Source organism: Narcine bancroftii, chromosome 6, assembly GCF_036971445.1.
Source record: "Narcine bancroftii isolate sNarBan1 chromosome 6, sNarBan1.hap1, whole genome shotgun sequence".
Classification (NCBI taxonomy): domain Eukaryota; kingdom Metazoa; phylum Chordata; class Chondrichthyes; order Torpediniformes; family Narcinidae; genus Narcine; species Narcine bancroftii.
Genome location: NC_091474.1, coordinates 235,083,983 through 235,105,364, shown reverse-complemented (window position 1 = coordinate 235,105,364; position 21,382 = coordinate 235,083,983). Strand labels below are relative to the sequence as shown.

Here is a 21,382-nt window from a genome sequence, read left to right as displayed (position 1 = left end):
AACTTGATAAGTGATTTTAATTGCAAGATTGTCATGTTCTGTATGTGTAGTAATGAGACACAGAATTGAACTGTAGTTTGCATCTTGTGTGTCATGAGATACCCTCTTAACATAGCCATAAATATAAGATACGTTAGCAGTGGCCTTCAACCTGTGAAGCCTTGGATTACACCCAGTCATAACAGCATCAAATTAATCCAGGCAAAATCAATGTTGAAATGCTCATGAACATGGCCGTGCATGTCAAAGTCACATTTATATGTGTGCGCACCAATGTACAGACAGAAATTGTTCAATCACACTGGATATTAGAACAGCTCAGGCCCTTCACAATGTTCTGCTGGCCCAAAACAATCTAACTTTTCCTGACCTCACCCCCATAACTCTTTATTTTTCTTGCATCCATGTGCCTATTGAAAAATCTTTTGAACATCCCTGCTGTACCAGCCTCCACCACTACCCCTGTCAATGCATTCTAGGCGCCCACCACTCTGTAAAAAAAAAACCTTGCCTTTGACATCTCCCCTAAATTTTCCTCTGCTCACGTCCTTCCACAAATCTTTTTTCTCTTGGTGGACAGCTCTTATAATTGTAAGTTTTCCAGAAAACATACAAATTTTTCTATCCCATCACCATAAACATTTGCCTCTCGTCGCCCTGCATTTGTAGTTGAGTGAGAACAGCCAGAATGTCCCATAGAGGTAGGAAACAAATATATAATCAAGATTTCAAGAGCACAGAGAAATATATTATACCTCCCGAGTCTCTATTGAGTTCACAGTATCCAGGATGGTTGAGGCACAGAAGGAGGTGATTGAACCCATTGGCTCAATGTAAAAGCAATCTACCTGACCCACTCCCCTGGCCCTGCAAATTCCTTCCCATCAGATACTTATCCATCTCCCCTTTAAACAAAACAAGTATCGTCAATACTACCCAGCTTGGGTCTTCCAGCTTCTTTCTGTGCAACAAGTTTTCATAAGTCACTGGAGTTGATGTTGGGATCGGGTGCAATAAACAAATGTACTGGAGAAACTCAGCAGGTCATGCAGGATTCGTAGGAAGTGAAGGGTTACCAATGTTTTGGGCCTGGGCCGTTCATATGTCACTCTTGGTTCGGTTGTCACCTTTCAATGTCCCATCCCCCAGTCTTGACCCCTTCATCCATAGGAACAGTTTTTCTCTCTGTAGTCTATGTCCATGATTTAAAATTCCTCTAACACATTCTCAACTTTTTTTATTTGGCTATGGTCCCCTAAGGATTCTGCTCGAAGGTTATGCCCCCCCCACCCCCTCATGATCCCTGTGAAGCAGTCGTTTAGTTGGTTTCTTCTTCTGACTTACATAAAAAAAGTTTTATGATTTCAGTCCAGCCCCCCCCCCCTCAAATGTATTTTAGCCCCAGTGAGGGCTGAATGCTCCCCCCCCCCCGTTAAAAATGGCTGCTCTATCAGATTCCCCATCCACATCCCCTGCGAGCATTTCTGTTCTACAGTCAATCCACACCACTGAAGTTGCTCTACATTGGGATAATTTCTGGAAATTATCTTGGCAATCAGGATACAATTGAAAATTCAGACTGTGTCTTGGTGTCTGCATGTTTTGCATGTAAGGTCCACATACCTAAACACCACCAAAAATTTGAAACAGCCAAGCACACAAGAATACATTCCTCTGATGGTTGAAATTGTAACCTGGTTTAACATTTTTGGAGCTGTTCATTAATTTTTGAATGTCACAAACAGTTGCATGATTTTCAGTTTGAAAGATAGGTTAAAACCTGTTCCATTTTTGTGAGAATTATGTCTACTCTTAGAATATAAGAGCTGGCATGTGATTTTGAAAATTTATAAGGCAATGGTGAGGCCTCACTTGGAATATTGCGAGCAGTTTTGGGGTCCTCATTTCATGTGCCGACGTTACAGAGGATTCAAAGGACCTTCACGAAGATGATTCTGGGAATGAAAGGGTTATCATATGAGGAATGTTTGATGGTTCTTGGCTTGTACTCTTTGGAATTCAGGAGAACGAAGGGGGGGGGGATCGCATTGAAACATTTGGAATGTTGAAAGGCATGGACAGAGTAGCTTGTTTCCCCATGGAGGGAGAATCTAGGACAAGAAGGCACAACTTCAGGACGGAAGAGGCTGGTGGACCTGTGGAATTTGTTGCCGCAAGCAGTTGTGGGGAAGCCAAATTATTGGGTGTTTTTAAGGCAGAGATTGATAGGTTCTTGATTAGCCAGGGCATCAAAGGTTATGGGGAGAAGGCCAGGCAATGGGGCTGAGTGGGAAAATGGATCAGCTCATGTCTGAATGGAGGGGCAGACTCGATGGGCTGAATAGCCTATTTCTGCTCCTCTGTCTTGTGTTCTTGTCGCAAAACACCCTGATTTGGGGGTCCCCCACTCTCCCTGGATCCCGCCCCACTTGCTGAATGAGTCCAGTATTTTTTGCTTCCAATTTACACCACCTGCAGCCTTTTGATTTGCATTGTCCTGAAATAATTCAGGAATAAGTTGGTCACTGAATATTTTGGACTGGGTTATTGGGAATGGACAGGTGAGCAGAAGTTAGCAATGTGAAAGAGGGTCAGAGAAGGTTGGAAGGGCTGACAGTTTCCTCTGCTTCTTCCATTCTGAAGTGACTTGCTTGCTATTAGTCAAATCTCTCAGTGACATTTGCCAGGGGTAAATATGACTGTACTCTGAACATTAAAAAGAATCCTGCATATTTTGGAAGTCTGAAACAGGGTAATGGAAAAAAAACTCAGCAAGCCAGGCAGCAAGTGTGAAGAGAGAAACAGTGCACAGTTCTACGGATGACTGGAAATGTTGATTGGTTCTCTTTCCACAGATGCCACCTGACCTGTTGAGTTTTTTTTTGTTTATTTTTCACCAGGACAGGGGTTTGAATTCTGTGCTGTCTGTAAGGAGTTTGTACGTTCTCCCTGTGTCTGCGAGGGTTTTCTCCAGGGGCTCTGGTTTCCTCCCACTGTTATAGGTCATTTGGGTGTAATTGGGGCAGCACGGGCTTGTGGGCTGAAATGGCCTGTGACCGTGCTGTATGTCTAAATTGTACTGTAATGGGGCTGTAGCAATGAGCTTTCCTGATATGGTTTTGTTCTTTAATTGCCACACTTCTCCCTTCCACTCCCTACAGAAGTATCAAGCAGACATGCCGGGATCCAGCAGTGCCTTTGTCCCGACGATCACCGCCATCACCACCAGCCAAGACCTGCAGTGGATGGTGCAGCCCACCGTCATCACCTCCATGTCCAGCCCCTACCCCAGATCGCACCCCTATAACCTACCAGGGACCAGCATCTCCTCGCCGTCCTCAACCACCTTACACCGACCCGGAGTAATCAAAACCATCGGAGAGACAGGAGGACGAAGGAAAAGGGATGAACAGGTGAGAATGCATTTTTTTTTCCCCATTGAAATGGCCATCAGCTTGGAGGTTTTATGATCTGATCTTCGTTCATGGGGTGACGCAGTGCAGCGGTTAATGTCACAGAGCCAGTGATCCACGTTCTTATCCGTCAATGTGTATGTGCTCCTTCTGACCTGCGTAGGTTTCCCCTGGGTACTCCAGTTTCCTTTTACCCTTCAAAATGGACGGGGTTGGTAGGCTACTTGGGTGTAATTGCACGGTTAAATACATACGGTTAAATTACCTCTCCCCATGCTGTCTTGTACCCAATCTATTCTTGCCATGTGGATTTTTAAAAAATTTAAATTTAGACCTACGGCGCAGTAAATGGGCAATCTGGCCCTGCGAGTCTGTGCCGTCCTCATTTATATCCCATTAACCTACACCCCGGTACTTTTTTGAAGGGTGGGAGGAAACGGGAGCCCCTGGAAAAAACACTGGGTGAGCGTACAAACTCCTTACAGATAGCGCGGGATTCGAACCTGGTCCAGTCCCGATCACTGGTGCAGTAAAGGCATTGTGCTAACCGCTACACCCACCCATGGACCACATGACTTGGAAAGAGGCCTTTCGGCCCCCTGACTCCTGACTGACCGTCAACCACCCACTTCCACTGATTTCATTTTATTCTTGCTGCATTCCCACCAAATGTTGGAGATTAAGACTCATGGCTGCTTTTTCTGGGGCTTTTAAGGGTAGTAAAAGCTGGGTTTGCCATTGAAATCGCCATCCCATCAATATTAACCATTTCACGAAGCATAGCAAATACAACACAGGCTGTGTTGAGCGTGTGCCACGTGACCTGGTGTAGGGAATGGCTTGCCCCAAAGCGGTAGGATCTTGGCCAAGGAAATGGAGGTACCGACAGATTTAGCAAGTGCGTTCCAGATCTGGGACAGCTGCCTGTCAGTTGAAGGTGTAGTGATGCTGGAATAATGGAAATGGATGTTTGGATGAAGCAGCTGTGCGAGAAAAGTTGGCCTCCTGGCGGTTTGGGAATGGGGACTGGGCTGATGAGGGAATTGGGGACTGGTCAAAGCGGTCTCTAGTCACTGTCAGTAACTAGGTAGGCAGGGACTGATGGGGTTGTTTAAAACCAGCATGGATTCATTGAGCTGGATGACAGGCTTCTGTGTTGTACCAAGTTGCTAAGAATGAGGAGACCCCAGCAATGGAACCCAGTGTCTAATGTGAGGTTACTGACATTTGTTGGCTCTTGTGCAGAGAAATAAAGGAAGGAAGGAAGGGTGTAATACAGGGGGGAGAGAAAGGGAGGTGGTAATGCAGGGGAGAGAGAGGGAAGGGTGTAATACAGGGGGGAGAGAGAGGGAGGGGTGTAATATGGGGGAGAGAAAGGGAGGGGTGTAATACAGGGGGAGAGAGAGGGAGAGGTGTAGTACAGAGAAATGGGTGTAAAACAGGGGAGGGGTGTAAGTCAGGAGGAATGGGAGGGGCAGGTATAAATATAAATCTCTGAAAGTTGCTGCACAGGTTGATAGGCTAGTTAAGAGGTCGTGGTGTGCTGGCCTTCATTAGTCTGGGGATTGAGTTCAGGAGTCGGGTAATGATGCAGCTCTATAAAACTCTGGTTAGACCACGACTGGGCGCAGTTTGGGAGATCACTTTGCTCAGCACCTTTGCTCTGTCCACTGTAGCAACAGAAACCTCCCAGTAGCCAACCATTTCAGTTCTGTGTCACACTCACATGTCTGTCCATGGCCTTGTGTACTGTTCCACCAAGACTACCTGTAAATTGGAGAAACAACACTTGATTTTCCATTTAGGCCCTCTCCAGCAAGATGGCATTAACACCGACTCTTCCAGTTTCTGCTAACCTGCTCTTGTCTTTCCCCTTCCACCTTCCCTTCCCCTCTCCAGTTCTCCTTCCCTCCCTTCACCCAAGCCAGCCCTCCTCCTCTTGATCGCTGCTGTCCCCCCTCCCTCCCTTCTCCACCATCACCTCCTGCCTTTGCGACCACACCTTCCTCCCCCGCCCCCCAACTTTTTTGTTTGGATGCCTGCCGACATTCTTCCATACTTTGATGAAGGGCTCAAGCCTGAAACGTCAGTTATGTATGTTTACCGTTGCTATATAAAGAACACTGTTTGACCTGCTGAGCTTCTCTCGCATTGCATTTTTACTTGGAATATTGTATTCAGTTCTGGTCGCCTCATTACAGGAAGGTTGTGTGAGGCAGGAAGGTTTAGTCTGTTGAGTTGGTTTATCTTGGTTGGCACAACATTGTAGGCCGAAGAGCCTGTACTGTGCAGAAATGTTCCATGTTCCAAGATGTTTATGCAAAAATAGTTAACCTCATTATGAGATTAAGAATAACTATATTGCAGAGAATGCTGCTTGTATCTGTTGAGCGATAGCATGCACAATTTACTCTCTTTACAGTATGGTACAGCAATATAGTACTGCTTTGTATACTGTTATAATTACTAACTACCTATGAGCACTGGTGACTGACATCGTGTGTTCATTAAGGAGACTTTGAAAGTACATGTGTGTATGCAAATGTGCGATTACAATATATACAGGTACACCCCGACTTGCGACCTATTCGACTTACACCCATTCGCACATACGACCAAATTTGTTTTTACGTGGTTTATGTCATATTTGACAAACTATAACAGGGAAACAGGGCACAGAAGAGCCAAAATGTGCATGCTTACCTTGTCAGTCGGCACTCTGGGGTTCGTAGGCTGGGCGTGGCCATCTTAATTCCTGTCTGCATACACGAGTCTTTGGTTGACACGTGCAATGGGCTTGCGTATTGGAGTTCAGTTGGTGCGTGTGCGGTGGGTTTGCGTATTGGAGTTCAGTTGGCCCATGTGCGAGAGTTGAATGCCCTGACAATATTGAATTTGCACGCATAGGCCAACTGAACTCCAATACGCAAGCCCACCGCGCATGGGCCAACCGAACTCCAATACATGAACCCACCACACATATGCCAACCGAAGTCCAATATGCGATCCCACAGCGCATGCATCAACCGAACTCCAGTATGCGATCCCGCTGCACGTGCACCAACCGAATTCCAATATATGTGCGTGCGCCAACCAAACTCCCAATATGCAATCCCACCATGCATGTGCCAACAGAATTAACGCCAAACCCCGAATGTTTTAACACTTGACACCATGTATATTATGGCAGGGAAGTACAGGAGCAAAAGCATCTATATGTCTGTGCAAGTACTGAATAAGTACAGGTACCGTCCCCTAAACCTGTTGAAAGCATGGTCCATGGGACAATTTGTGGTTGAGATGTGATTATTTGTCAGTGAATACCTCAACATTTAACTTGCCTGGTAATTAACAGGCATATATTCAATTAATAAGGGACTTTACTGGTGTTGATCAGTGACATAAACCTTTCCTAATCCTTCTGGCCTCAACCACTACCTGTGCTTTGTAGCATTTGTAACTATTTCCTCATTGTAGGCTGGGGTGTGGTTAGCAAGGTCAGCATTTGCTGCTCAATCCTGAGGAGGTGGTGTGTGATTTCTTCCTGGACTCTTGCAATCATCGAACCATTGAACACTACAGCACAGATACAGGCCCTTCACCCCATCTAGTCTGTACTGAACTGTTATTCTCATTGACCTGCGCCCGGACCATAATCCGCCCCCATAACCTTCCCATCCATGTACCAACTCAAATTATTTTTGAATGTCGAAACTGCCAGCATTTACCATTTTAGCAGACACACACTCTCACCACTGACCGCATGAAGAAGTTTCCTCCAAATGTTCCCTTTAAATATTTAATCTTTCACCCTTTACCTCATGTCCTGTAGTTCTGGGCTCAACCTAACCTCAGTGGAAAAAGCCTGCCTTACACTTACTCGATGTCTTTGGCTTGGCTTCGCGGACGAAGATTTATGGAGGTATACCTTCGTAATTTTGTGTACCTCTGTAAAATCTCCCCTCATTCTCCAATGCTCCAGAGAACAAAGTCCTATCCTGCATAACCTTTCCCTGGAATTTAGCTCCTCAAGTCCCAACAACGTCGTTGCGAATCCTCGGGGAGATGGTACAGTTTGTTCCTCTTTAAGTCGACAACGATGGGACCTGGCCATTGCTGGACCACAGAAAATGCAGTAAAACATAAATTGACCACTAAGGGAATCCCCCTATGTAAACATGTCAAAAATAGAACAAAGCTTAAAGTAGGAAATAATACTGTGGGGCAGTACAGTTGGCGTAGTAGTTAGCGCCACACCTTTACAACGCCAGCGATCGCAACTGGGGTTCGAGTCCCGCGCTGTCTGTAAGGTGTTTTTACAAACGGCGACAGATTTAAATGCTCCGGACCACAGAGCACCAGATAAGAGAGGTACAACCTGTACTCCCATGGGCCATTTCAGAAGCCGCAAAATTCCCTGCACTCTTTCCACTCTATGGCCTGCTGCACTCTCCCCTGGAGCCCAATGTAATCACGAGGAATGGCATTTTTCCAACTGGGGCATGTTTCAGGGCTCTGAGCTCAATATCTTCCTTAAACCTGTTTGTGTTGGAGCAGGTCAGACCTACTGCAAGGTTGTCTATCTGTAATACAATTGAGTTTTTTTCATTTTCACATGTACTGAGGTATGGTTTAAAATTCGCTATCCAGGCAAGTCAAACCATACTTAAGCACGACAGGTAGTACAAAATAAAACAGAATTACAGGGTATAATGTTAACTCAGTTTTCACCTCTCCGCAGATTCCATTTGATCTTTTGGGTATTTCCTGCCGTTTTCTTACAGTTTTCGAATATCTCTGACTTTCATAGCATTAATATATATTTTTTTCCCTTTGCTTCTTTTCTCTCCCTCTTTTATCCACCAAACAGAAAACTCTGCGGAGAAACACCATGGCAGCCATAGCCTTATCATGTCTGAGACATTTTCTTGGCCTTTGTGAAATTTAAAACTAACTTGTTTTATGTTTTCCACTTCTGATCAAGGATCTACAACCAAAACCATTCGCTCTGTTTCTCTTCCCCCAGATGCTGCCTGTCCTGCTGAACGTTTCCTGCATTTTTCTGTTTTTGTTTCAGAATTCCAGCCTCTGCAGATTTTTAGTAATGTAAACTACATTACTACAGTAAACTACATGGATGATAGTCCCCAGTAACCCTGATGTAATGAATTTGGCCAACTTCCCTTTTGGCATTGTAGTTCATCTTCTATCTGTTTTCTCTTTGGAGCGTAAAAGGATGAGAGGAGACTTAATGGACGTCGACAAAATTCTGAGAGGCATAGATAGGGTGGACAGCCAGCACCTGTTTCCCAGCCAGGAATAGTAAACATCAGGAGATATCTCTAAGTCATCCAGCACGGTAACAGGTCATTTTGGCCCACGAGTCCATGCCACCTAATTTACAACCAATTAACCTACACCCCTGGTAAGTTTCGAACGGTGAGATGAAGCCGGAGCCCCTGGGCAATACCCACGCAGACGCGGGAAGAATGTATAAAACTCCTTACTGATAGCGCGGGATTTGAACCGCGGTCCTGATCAACGCTTGCGCTGTAAAGGTGTTGTACTAATTGTAGGCTGGAACTGGAGAGCTTGAATACCAGAGGAGCAATTGGTCAGTTTGGAGGAGGTGTGAACGGGAGAAAATGAATAAACTCTGGCGCTATCAGAAGCACAAAACCGTGTTACGTTTGTGCGATCCATGTAACACTGGAATGATTGATCATTTCGGGATGGCACACTGGTGGAGCGGACAGAGGAGCTGTTTCAGAGCTCCAGAGATCTGGGTTCAATCCTGACATCTGGTGTTGTGACTGTGTGGCATTAGTAACTTTTCCCTGCGATGAATATTTGCTCTGGGTGTTCCAATTACTTCAACATCCGGATTCGGTAGAGTAACCGGATGGGGTATTCAAAGCCACTGTAAATCACTCCAAATAGGATTGAGGAGAGTGGAGATAAAGGGTAAAATTACTGAGGGAATAGATTGACTCAGCATGAAGGGCCAAATGGCCTACTGTGGATTTATGGTATCTTGAAATTGTTGAGCACAGCTCCAAATGCTGGAGGATCTCAGTAGGCCGAGCAGCGTCAATGAGGAAGGAAGGGATGCTACACTTGGACTCAAACCTGTTGAACTCTTTGCCGCATGTAGATCAGACTTCGATTTTATATGTCAGGTAACTCGACCACTGCCGGTGTTTCCCAGCCAATTGCAAAAGAAATATTAACAAGAGAATTATTCTAATTAGAGATTGGATGTTTATTTGGGGAAGGGTGTAAGGCCTATTTCTAAGTGACAAAGTAATTACTGATAATCTTGTGCTTGCCTGAGGCATAAAAATGCTTCAAGGAGACTGGGAATGTTCTAAAGGTCAGTTTTACTATTAGGCATTTCAAAACAAAGTTGTTTTGTTATTGCAAAAGTCTGGTGGAGGGTTGAACATGGTGCAAGCCATGTGTAAAATAAAATGTTTTTTAAAAAAAAAAGCCCTGTTTCGAAATGGTGGAGCAGACTCAATGGGGCCAAATAACCTAAATTCTGCTCCTATGTCTTGTGCTGCACTGTCAGAAATGGTGTCGTTTGGATGGGACATCAAACCAACTGCCTTCTGTAAAATTCCCTCCATACTTTGGAAGGACAGTGGGGAGGCCATAGAAAACTTATAGCACAATACAGGCCCTTGCCCACAAAGTTGTGCCGAAATTACTGGGCTTTCCCACAGCCCTCTATTTTCCTAAGCTCTACGTATCCATCCAAAAGTCTCTTAAAGGACCCTATCGTATCCGTCTCCACTACCGTTGCCGGCAGCCCATTCCATGCACCCACCACTCTATATATAAAAAAAAACTTACTCCTGACATCCTTTGTACCTACTCCCAGCACCCTAAACCCATGTCCTCTTGTGGCAACCATTTCAGCCTCTGGCTATCTACACGATCAATGCCTCTCATAGACTTAAACAACTCTATCAGGTCACCTCTCCTCCCTCTGCCACTCCAAGGAGAAAAGGCCGAGTTCGCTCAACCTGTTTTCATAAGGCGTGGTCAGGGTAGCTGTTTCCCATGGTAGGGGAGTCTAGGACAAGAGGGCACAACCTCAGGATTGAATGGCGGCCATTTAAAACAGAGATGCTGAGGAATTTCTTTAGCCAGAGACCGGTGAATCTCTGGGATTTGCTGCTATGGGCAGCTGCAGAGGCCAGGTCATTGGGCGTATTTAAGGCGGAGATTGTTAGCTATCAGAATAGTCAGAGAATCAAAGGTCATGGAGTGGAGGAATGGATCGGCTCATGGTGGAATGGTGGAGTGGACTCGATGTGTTGAATGACCTACATCTGCTCCTATATCTTGTGTTCATCTCTGGGGTGGGTCATCTCTGGTGTCCCAAGATAATAATCCCATGTAAATGCCCAACTTGACTGTGTAGCTCCATTCCAAGAATATTTTGTGGACTGGGATATGATGAAGTGATGAAGGACTCCATCTTTCAGGAGGGGTGGGTTAATTTACGTTATTCACACCATTCAATATTTTTAATCTCTCCTTTTGTTTCTCCTCTTTTTTTAATTGTTTACTCCCCATCCCTCCACCCTGTACCTGTCTAGATTTTCCAGTGCCATCTGCCACTGCCCTTTCTCTATCAGGCAGGGCACCATGGCCTGAGTTGTGGACTTCCCAATGACCACCATCAGTGCTGCCCCGGGAGCGACCAAGAGCAGACGTGCTTCTGCAGGGTAGGTCTGGTCGCGCCACTTTCTCAAGCCAAAAGATGGGACTGCTCCATCTGGTGGGCTGGAGGAGGAAGCATTTGTCTATAACATCTGCCGGTGAACTTTTCCCCACACCCCATCCCACCCCCCCTCCCAAACCCTCTGCCCCATCCACTGAGATTAGTGCGACCACCAACTCCTGAGGGAAATTGCAAAAATCTGCAGAGACCGTGGTTGAAGGACAAACACCACATTGGAGAAACTTGGCAGGTCAAACAGTATCCTTTAGGTGGCAAAGATAAAGATACATAACCAATGTTTCAGGCTTGAGCCCTTCATCAACAAGCCCATACCTTGAAGGGTTACATAAAGGACACTATTTGACCTGCTGAGTTTCTCCAGTATAGTGTTTTTACCGCTACGACTAACTCCTCGGGCGTGAGCGGCCTGTAGTTTTAGCGCACAAATTCAAGTTGATTTTTGTTTCCATAAAAGGAAAAGGGCAGCACAGTTAGCGAAGCGGATAGCACAGTTCAAATCCAGCGCTGACTGGAAGGAGTTTGCACGTCCTCCCCTTGGCTGCACCTCAGGGTGCTCCAGCTTCCTCCCACCCTTCAAAGCATTCTGGCTTGTAGGTTAATTGGGTGACATGGGCTCGGGGGCCAAAAGGGCCTGTTACCGGGCTGTATGTCTAAATTTAAAATTTAAAAACCGTGGATGGTGGAAATCTGAAATAAAACCATAAAATGTGGGGGAAAATTAAGCAAAATTGGGTGACTCCAGTCGATAGACAAACAGTTGGTATTTCACTTCGGACACCCTTCGTTCGAACTGGACTATCAAAACACTGCTGAAGGGTCTTCATGAGGAGCGGTGTATTTACTAGAGGGTAGAACTCGAAAGGAGCACAGTGATGGATAGTTTTTTTAATACTTTATTTAAATTTTTTAATGTACAATGTATAACCCCCCCTCCCCTCAACCACTATACCCATCCACATCCCTTTCCCAAAGCCCCCAGAGAAAGAAAATGGAGACTTAACATCAAAAATACAGTAAACCTCCATAGATCAAAGCCACACTTCCACGAAGAGCTTCGGGGAATTTAACATTTTGAACCCATAGAATCCAAATAGGGGCTCCACAATTTTAGAAAAAATTAATTATCACGTAATTTATACATTATTTTTTTTCCAAAGGAATTCATGACCACAGTTCCGTTTGCCATCTCTGCAAACCCAAATCAATCTCGCTTTTCCAAGTAATAGCTATACATTTCCTTGCTACTGCCTTTGCCAACCTAATTTGATACTTAGTCGACCTCACAATCAAACTCAACCTTTTAACATTACCTAATAAAAACAACGCTAGTAATTGAATCTTTAAAACTCTCTAAAAATTCCTTAAGCAGTCTCCAAAAACGTTTTACCTTATCACATAACCAGATGTAAAAAAGAGCCCACTTCTTTACAACATCTAAAACATAAATCTAAAGAACTAAAATTATATTTCTTTAATTTCTGATGCATTGAGTATAATTGGTGCAAAAAAAAATTATAATGAATTAACCAGTGACGGATAGTTTTGGGGGGGGGGGGGGGGGAATAGTTGTTGAAAATGTCTGGGCGGGGTTGAGAAAATGTTTAGAAAAAATATAGGAATCGAGTACAAGGAACTACATGTGGAAAGAGGCCGCAGCACAGAGAAGCAGAATTAGACAATTCTGCCCATTGAGTTGGCTCTACCATTTGAATCCTCCCTTCTCCCTGTAACCTTTGATACCCTTGCTAATAAAGAACCTATCAACCTCTGTTTTAAATGCTTGGCCTCCACAGCATTCTGTGCAAGCAAATTTCACAGCTTCACCACCCTCTGGCTGAAGAGATTTATCCTCACCTCCTTTCTAAGGGGATGTCCTTTAATTCTAAAGTTGTGCCCTCTGTTCCTAGTCTTCCCCACTCAGTCCATTATATCCACGTTGATTTAAAAAAACTCAACTCAATCCACCACAAGGAGCTGGTACGGTCTCTCTGTGTCTGAGTGAGTTTCCTCTGGCTGCTCTGGTTTCCACCGTTCTGAAATGCATGGGATGTACAGGTTATATTGGGTGGCATGAGCTTGTAGACCAATTACTTGGTCTATTGCCCCTGGAAGTTGCATCTCTTGTGATGGTCGGCACGGTTGGGGTTGAGGGCCTATTGAGGGGGGGCACCGTGACGGCTTTGGAGAGACTTGGCAAAGCGCCAGAGATTGTTTTTCATCGACTAATGAGATTGAGAGTGGACCTGGCAGATGGATTGAAGTCCCAATAGAGCAGAAAGAAAGTGCTTCACTCGGTGAAGGAGATGTTGCGGGCGGGGCGGGGGGGGGGGAGGGAGGGCAGGGGGTGGGGGGTGGTGTGGAGAAGGGGCATGACAGTACTGGAAAAGGGCCAACATTGTTCTGAGAATGGTTTTGCGCACATGAGTGGTTGGAGCAGTTCACTGCCATGTTTGGTGGTGAGGCAGATTCGAAAGAGGACTGGATAGGGCTGTCTGTTACAGAAGGCAGAGGGCCATGGGCTAATAGGACTGCTCACTGTGATCATAATGAGCTGAATGCCCTCCTTTATCTGGAAGCAGTGAGAGCCCACTCTGTCCGTCACATTCTGCCCATTGACTCGGAGCTCAGGATTACAAGCCTGTACAATAAAGTGCCCCCAAAATTGCAATTTTACAGATCGTCACAAGATGCAGCTTAGACAGTCACACTAACCAACCTCCCCTCCTTCAACTCTATCTTCAACCCCCACTGCCTCAGGAAAGCTGCCAACATATTAAAGGACCAACCTCCACTCACGCACTCTTCACTCTTCCACGGCTCCCCCCACCCATGCCAGACAGATGATGCATGAGCTTGGAAACATGTTCAAGTAGTTTCTCCCCTGCTGTTATTAGGCTCCTAAATGGAAAAAAAAAGATGCACATACACTTTTCTAAAGGTGACCTGCACTGTGTCTTTAAAACACTGCACCCTACACTCTGTGACTCACTGGAACACTACCCCCTACTCTCTGTGTCTCTCACTGGAAAGCTACACTCTTTACTCTGCTGTGACTCACTGTAGCACTACACCCTACACTTACTCGCTGGAACAGTAAACTCTACACTCTGACTTACTGGAACACGACACTCTTCCCTCTGTGATTCACTGAAACACTATACCCTGCACTTTGTAACTTTATACCCTGCACACAGTGACTTGCTGTAACACTATATCCAGCACTCATTAACTTACTGTAACATGATACCCTGAACTCTTTGTTTTATTAAAGCACTACCTGGTGTACCTAAATATGGGTTGACTTGCCTGGATAGCATGCAAGGCGAAGTTGGTACCTTGGTACAGATTACAATAAACAATTCTAATTAAAACATCCTGGTAGTGTGGACAATGGGAGTTAACCCCCACCCAGCCATGTTGTTTTTCTGTTTCCTCGCCTCCACACCCTCCTGAGTGTCATGGTCACCTCGCAGGCCTCTGGCCTCTCATCTCACGGGCCTCTGGCCTCTCATTTGCAACTCGTCCCACTCCATCTGCGGTTGGCAGGAGCAGTTGGGATGGGCAATCAATTCTGGATTTGTTAATGTCACCCAGATCTGATCAGGAAATAAATAAAAATAAGGAGAATAAAAACTACTGGTCTCCACTTGTTCTGTTGAGGTTACTTTCTCCTTCCCTGTACTCTCCCAGGGCAGGTTACGGTAGCATCATGGTGAACCAAGAGTCAGACCATTCAACCATAGGCATGAAGTTCAATCACTGCCTGGCTAACTTAAATTCAAATAATACAATGTTTGAATTCTGGTGAAATGTTTTGAATATTTATTTATTATATTTTTATTTTTATTATCTCTTTCTGTCTCATGGCAATTTAATTTATGCTGCTGTTGAACCTTGCATACCTCTGTGGCTGCAGTGAGTAGGAATTTCGGAGTACCTGGGCATTATACTTGTGTACGTGACAGTAAATGTTGATAAGTGTCTATCAAAAATAACGTTTAAGCACTAAACTGCAAGATTGGCACCAAAACACACCTGGTTCATGCCGCACCCCCCACCCCCGGGAAAGAAGATGCCATCTTTGCCTATTCCGAGCTATGTGTCACTCAGCACCTGCCAATGTCATAGAGCAGTGGTTCTCGACCTTTTTCTTTCCACTCACATCCCACTTTAAGTATTCCCTCTGCCATCGGTGCTCTGCGATTAGTAAGGGATTGCTCAAGGTGGGATGTGGGTGGAAAGAAAAAAACACTGTTTTAATCATCCCTAATTGACTCGTTATGTGCACCGTTTCAGAACTCAAAAGGAAATGGGTCAATGACAATTTTTCTTAAGCAAAATATTTCAGTAACATTTGGGTCTAGAGCAGTGGGTCTCAAAATCAATCAAGAGTTCTGAACATTGATTTTAAAACAAGAATATTATCTGATCATTCTCTGCTGTTTGATTGAATTGGAATTTGTTGAAAAACAACACTCAGGTGGAGATTAAAGTCTTTATTTTTGCAAAGGCCAAATTTTTTTTATATAAGACAACATATACAAAATTGTTTTGTGAAACTAATTTACATTCAATAGAACTTATGTTTATAGTTTGGGATGCGTTGGAAGTTTATTTAAAGGGGACAATGTATAAGCTACTCTTCAAAACTGAAAAAAGGAATATATGAAGAATATAGATAAATTGGAAAAGCAAGTAACATTATTGGAAAAGGAAATTCAAAAATCATCTTCTGAGGATAAATATAGAAGTTTAGTTAATAACGAATTGCAATATAGTAGAATGTTAACATATAGAACAGAGAAAATTATATTGTGGTCTAACCAGAAATATTATGAATTAGGGGGAAAGAATGGCAATTAAAAGTGGAGCAATCTTCTAGAACAATTATGCAATACAACAGAATAACAATGAAGTGACATATAAACCGCAAAGAATCAATGATGTTTTTAAGGAATATATCTGAATCATTACACGATGAGGAGGCTGTAGATGAATATTTATCACAATTGTTATTAACAAGAAGGTGAAGATGATTTAGTTAGTCCTTTTATTGAACGAGGTTCATGATGCACTTAGTAGTCTACAAAATAACAAATCTCCAGTTGAATATTATAAAGAATTGAAAGATTTATTGATTCCGTTATTCATGAAAGTAATAGAACAAGCATTTGAACAACATTGTCTTCCAGAAACCTTTTCCATGGTGATAATTATGGTTATTCCTAAAAAAAGAGAGCCATTAAAACCAGCTTCACATAGACCTATATCTTTACTGAATGTTGATTGTAAAATTATAGCAAAGGTATTAGTGAATGGATTAATGAGTATCTTCCTGAATTGATAAATGTGAGTTTTGTTAAGTTATTAAGTATAATTCAATTAGCGCAGAAGGAAGAAGATTTGAGTATTATAGTAGCTTTAGATGCAGAAAAAGCTTTTGACAGGTTAGAATGGGATTTTTTATTTTAGGTTCTAATTAAATTTGGCTTTAGAGTAAATTTTATTAATTGGATTAAGGTTTTATATAGGAATCCTAAAGCTAAGGTAATACCAAATCGAAAGATATGGATCTAGATACTAGATCTAGTAGATAGGGATGTCCTTTGTCACCACCTTTGTTTGCTTTAGTCTCTTGCACAAAACGTTCAAGATGACTGACAGTTGAAAGGGTTTGAGATAAATCAGACAGAATATAAAATCAGTTTATTTGCTGTCAATGTATTAGTTTATTTAACTCAACCGCAATTATCATTACCAAGATTTTATAGACAATTGGGGATAATATGGGGAAATTTCAAGGTATAAAATAGATTGGGATAAAAGTGAAGAAATGGAATTGGTAAAAGGAGACTATTCACAATGTTGAGAAGAAGTTCAATTTAAATGGACAGACGAGTTTAAATATCTAGGTAAACGCATTGATAACAATTTGCAAAAAGTTATATAAATTAAATTATATTCCAATAGTTAAAAAGATAGATGAAGACTTAAAGAAATGGGTAAATGTACTTATTACATTAATTGAAAGAGTTAATTGTATTAAAATGAATATTTATCCAAACATTCAATATTTATTTTAAACCTTACCAATAAATATACATCCAAAATTTTTCAAGATCTGAATAAACAAATTAGGAAATTTCTTTGGAAGGTGAAAATGGTAAGAAAGTCATTAGAAAAATTAACATGGAACTATGAACAGGGGGACTACAACTTCTTTATTTTAAATATTATTATAAGGCAGCACAATTAAGATTTTTAGCTTCTGTTTTGTTAAAATGAATCCATCTTGGGTGGATATTGAATTAATAAATAAGAAACTAGAATGTTTGGGGGGAGGGAGCAAAATAGTACAGAGCAGTAAGGAGAAGGTTAGAATGCAAACAAAGAAAGTTTGTAGTAAGTATTTGAATATGGATGGGCAGGTGATAGAGAAAGGAAATGCTCTGGAAGAAGATGAAGGGCAATTGGCAGGAAAAGTAAATAATGTTGTTATTAAAGATGAGGGAAAACAGGGATTAAGAATTGGGAAATCTCTGAAATTCATATATTTTAATCCCAGGAGTATTGTAAAAAAGGTGGATGAGCTGAAGGTGTGGATTGATACTTGGAAGTATGATGTGGTAGTGATTAGTGAGACATGGTTGCAGGAGGGATGTGATTGGCAGCTGAATATCCCTGGGTTTCGTTGCTTTAGGTGTGATAGAGTCGGAGGGGCAAGAGGAGGTGGTGTTGGATTGCTTGTCAGGGAGAATATTACAGCGGTGCTTAGGCAGGATAGATTAGAGGGCTCGTCCACGGAGGCTATTTGGGTGGAACTGAGGAGTGGGAAAGGAGAGGTTACACTTGTAGGGGTGTATTATAAACCACCCGGAGGGGACCGAGACCTAGAGGAGCAAATCTGTAGGGAGATAGTGGATATTTGTGATAAGCACAGGGTTGTAATTATGGGAGATTTTAATTTTCCACATATAGATTGGGAAACACATTCTGTGAAAGGGCTGGATGGGTTAGAGTTTGTGAAATGTGTGCAAGATAGTTTTTTACAACAATATGTAGAGGTGCCGACCAGAGAAGGAGCAGTGTTAGATCTACTGTTGGCAAATGGGATGGGTCAAGTGACGGAGGTTAGTGTTGGCGAGCACTTCGGGTCCAGTGATCATAATGCCATTAGCTTCAATGTCATTATGGAAAGAGATAAGTCAGGGCCAAGGGTTGGGGTTTTTGATTGGGGAAAAGCTAGATTTGAGGAGATGCGAAAGGACTTACAGGGTGTGCATTGGGACAATTTGTTTTATAGGCAGCATGTAGTAGAGAGATGGAAGTCTTTTAAAGATCAGATTTTGAGAGTGCAAAAGCTTTATGTTCCTGTTAGGTTAAAAGGAGGGGCAAAAGGTTTGAGAGAGCCGTAGTTTTCAAGGAATATTGGAAACTTGGTTCGAAGAAAAAGGGAGGCGTACATTAGGTATCAGAAGCATGGAATTAAGGAGATGTTTGAAAAATACATTGAATGTAAGAGGAATCTTAAGAGAGGAATTAGGAAAGCTAAAAGAAGGTACGAAGAGACTATAGCAAGCAGGGTGAAAATTAATCCAAAAGTGTTCTACAAATATGTTAATGGTAAAAGGAAAGCGAGAGACAAAACTGGTCCCTTAGAGAATCAGAGCGGAAAACTGTGTGTGGAGCCTAGAGAAATGGGGGAGATATTGAACAGTTTCTTTTCTTCGGTATTCACCAAGGAGAAGGATATTGGGATATGTGAGATAAAAAAAAGTAAATTGGGTAAATATGGAGAATATAGTGATTACGAAAGACCCCAACAATGAAGACGCTGTTTACATCCGGTACCGCACGGATGGCAGTCTCTTCAATCTGAGGCGCCTGCAAGCTCACACCAAGACACAAGAGAAACTTGTCCGTGAACTACTCTTTGCAGACGATGCCGCTTTAGTTGCCCATTCAGAGCCAGCTCTTCAGCGCTTGACGTCCTGCTTTGCGGAAACTGCCAAAATGTTTGGCCTGGAAGTCAGCCTGAAGAAAACTGAGGTCCTCCATCAGCCAGCTCCCCACCATGACTACCAAACTCAAAACGGTCAACCAGTTTACCTATCTCGGCTGCACCATTTCATCAGATGCAAGGATCGACAATGAGATAGACAACAGACTCGCCAAGGCAAATAGCGCCTTTGGAAGACTACACAAAAGAGTCTGGAAAAACAACCAACTGAAAAACCTCACAAAGATAAGCATATACAGAGCCGTTGTCATACCCACACTCCTGTTCGGCTCCGAATCATGGGTCCTCTACCGGCACCACCTACGGCTCCTAGAACGCTTCCACCAGCGTTGTCTCCGCTCCATCCTCAGCATCCATTGGAGCGCTTTCATCCCTAACGTCGAAGTACTCGAGATGGCAGAGGTCGACAGCATCGAGTCCACGCTGCTGAAGATCCAGCTGCGCTGGATGGGTCACGTCTCCAGAATGGAGGACCATCGCCTTCCCAAGATCGTGTTATATGGCGAGCTCTCCACTGGCCACCGTGACAGAGGTGCACCAAAGAAAAGGTACAAGGACTGCCTAAAGAAATCTCTTGGTGCCTGCCACATTGACCACCGCCAGTGGGCTGATATCGCCTCAAACCGTGCATCTTGGCGCCTCACAGTTTGGCGGGCAGCAACCTCCTTTGAAGAAGACCGCAGAGCCCACCTCACTGACAAAAGGCAAAGGAGGAAAAACCCAACACCCATCCCCAACCAACCAATTTTCCCCTGCAACCGCTGCAATCGTGTCTGCCTGTCCCGCATCGGACTTGTCAGCCACAAACGAGTCTGCAGCTGACGTGGACTTTTTACCCCCTCCATAAATCTTCGTCCGCGAAGCCAAGCCAAAGAAGAAAGAAGAGTGATTACGAAAGATGTAGTGTTAGGGCTTTTGAGGAATATAAAGGTGGATAAATCTCCGGGACCAGACGGGATCTTCCCCAGGACATTGAGAGAAGTAAAGGAGGAAATAGCAGATGTCATTAGAGATGGGGATAGTGCCGGAGGATTGGTGTATTGCACATGTGGTTCCGTTATTTAAAAAGGGTTCAAGGAGGAAGCCTGGCAATTATCGGCCTGTAAATTTGACGTCTGTGGTAGGTAAATTAATGGAAAAAGTTCTTAGAGATAGTACTTATAAATATCTGGATAGACAGGGTCTGATCAGGAGCACTCAACACGGATTTGTGGGCGGAAGGTCCTGTTTGACAAATCTGATTGAATTTTTTGAAGAGGTGACTAGGAATGTGGATGAGGGTAGCGTGGTGGATGTTGTCTATATGGACTTCAGTAAGGCCTTCGATAAAGTACCACATGGAAGGTTAGTTAGGAAGGTGCAGTCTTTAGGTATAAATTTTGAGATAGTCAAATGGATTGAGCATTGGCTGAAGGAGAGAGGCCAGAGAGTGGTAGTGGATAATTGTGTGTCAGGTTGGAGGGGACCAGTGGTGTGCCTCAGGGATCTGTATTGGGCCCATTGTTGTTCGTTATATACATTAATGATCTAGATGATGGGGTGGTGAATTGGATTAGTAAATATGCAGACGATACTAAGATAGGTGGAATAGTGGATAATGAAGAAGGTTTTCAAGGATTGCAGAGGGATTTGGGCTGCTTAGAAAAGTGGGCTGATGGAATTTAATGCTGATAAGTGTGAGGTGCTTCATTTTGGTAAGAAGAATCAGAATAGGACATACGTGGTAAATGGGAGAGCATTGAGGAATACAGAAGAGCAGAAAGATTTAGGAGTAACGGTACATCGTTCCCTGAAGGTAGAAACTCACGTGAATAGGGTGGTGAAGAAGGCTTTTAGTATGCTGGCCTTTATCAATCATTGCATGGAATATAGGAGTTGGGAAGTGATGTTGAGATTGTATAAGGCGTTGGTGCGGCCTAATTTAGAGTTCTGTGTGCAGTTCTGGTCGCCTAATTATAGGAAGGATATAAACAGAGTGGAGAGAGTGCAGAGAAGACTTACCAGAATGTTACCTGGGTTTAAGCATCTAGAGTATAGGGAGAGATTGGACAGATTAGGTCTTTATTCTTTGGAGCGTAGAAGGTTGAGAGGGGATTTGATAGAGGTATTTAAGATTATGAAAGGGATAGACAGAGTGGATGTGGATAGACTATTTCCGTTAAGAGTAGGAGAGATTGAAACAAGAGGACATGAGTT

At 43.5% G+C, this 21,382-nt stretch overlaps 1 protein-coding gene across 6 annotated transcripts in view; it reads left to right on the top strand.

Annotated features, from left to right (window-relative positions):
* The window catches only part of fosl2 (FOS like 2, AP-1 transcription factor subunit), a 51,726-nt gene that overhangs the window by 5,028 nt on the left and 25,316 nt on the right, over positions 1–21,382 (top strand). For 5 of the 6 annotated variants that reach the window (XM_069887721.1, XM_069887719.1, XM_069887724.1 and 2 more), the window contains 2 exons: positions 3,162–3,413; positions 11,021–11,149. In XM_069887721.1, coding sequence (XP_069743822.1) covers positions 3,177–3,413; positions 11,021–11,149 — 366 coding nt within the window. In that variant the 5' untranslated portion in view covers positions 3,162–3,176. The remainder of the gene's footprint in view (positions 1–3,161; positions 3,414–11,020; positions 11,150–21,382) is intronic. The other variant, XM_069887722.1, reaches the window with a different exon arrangement.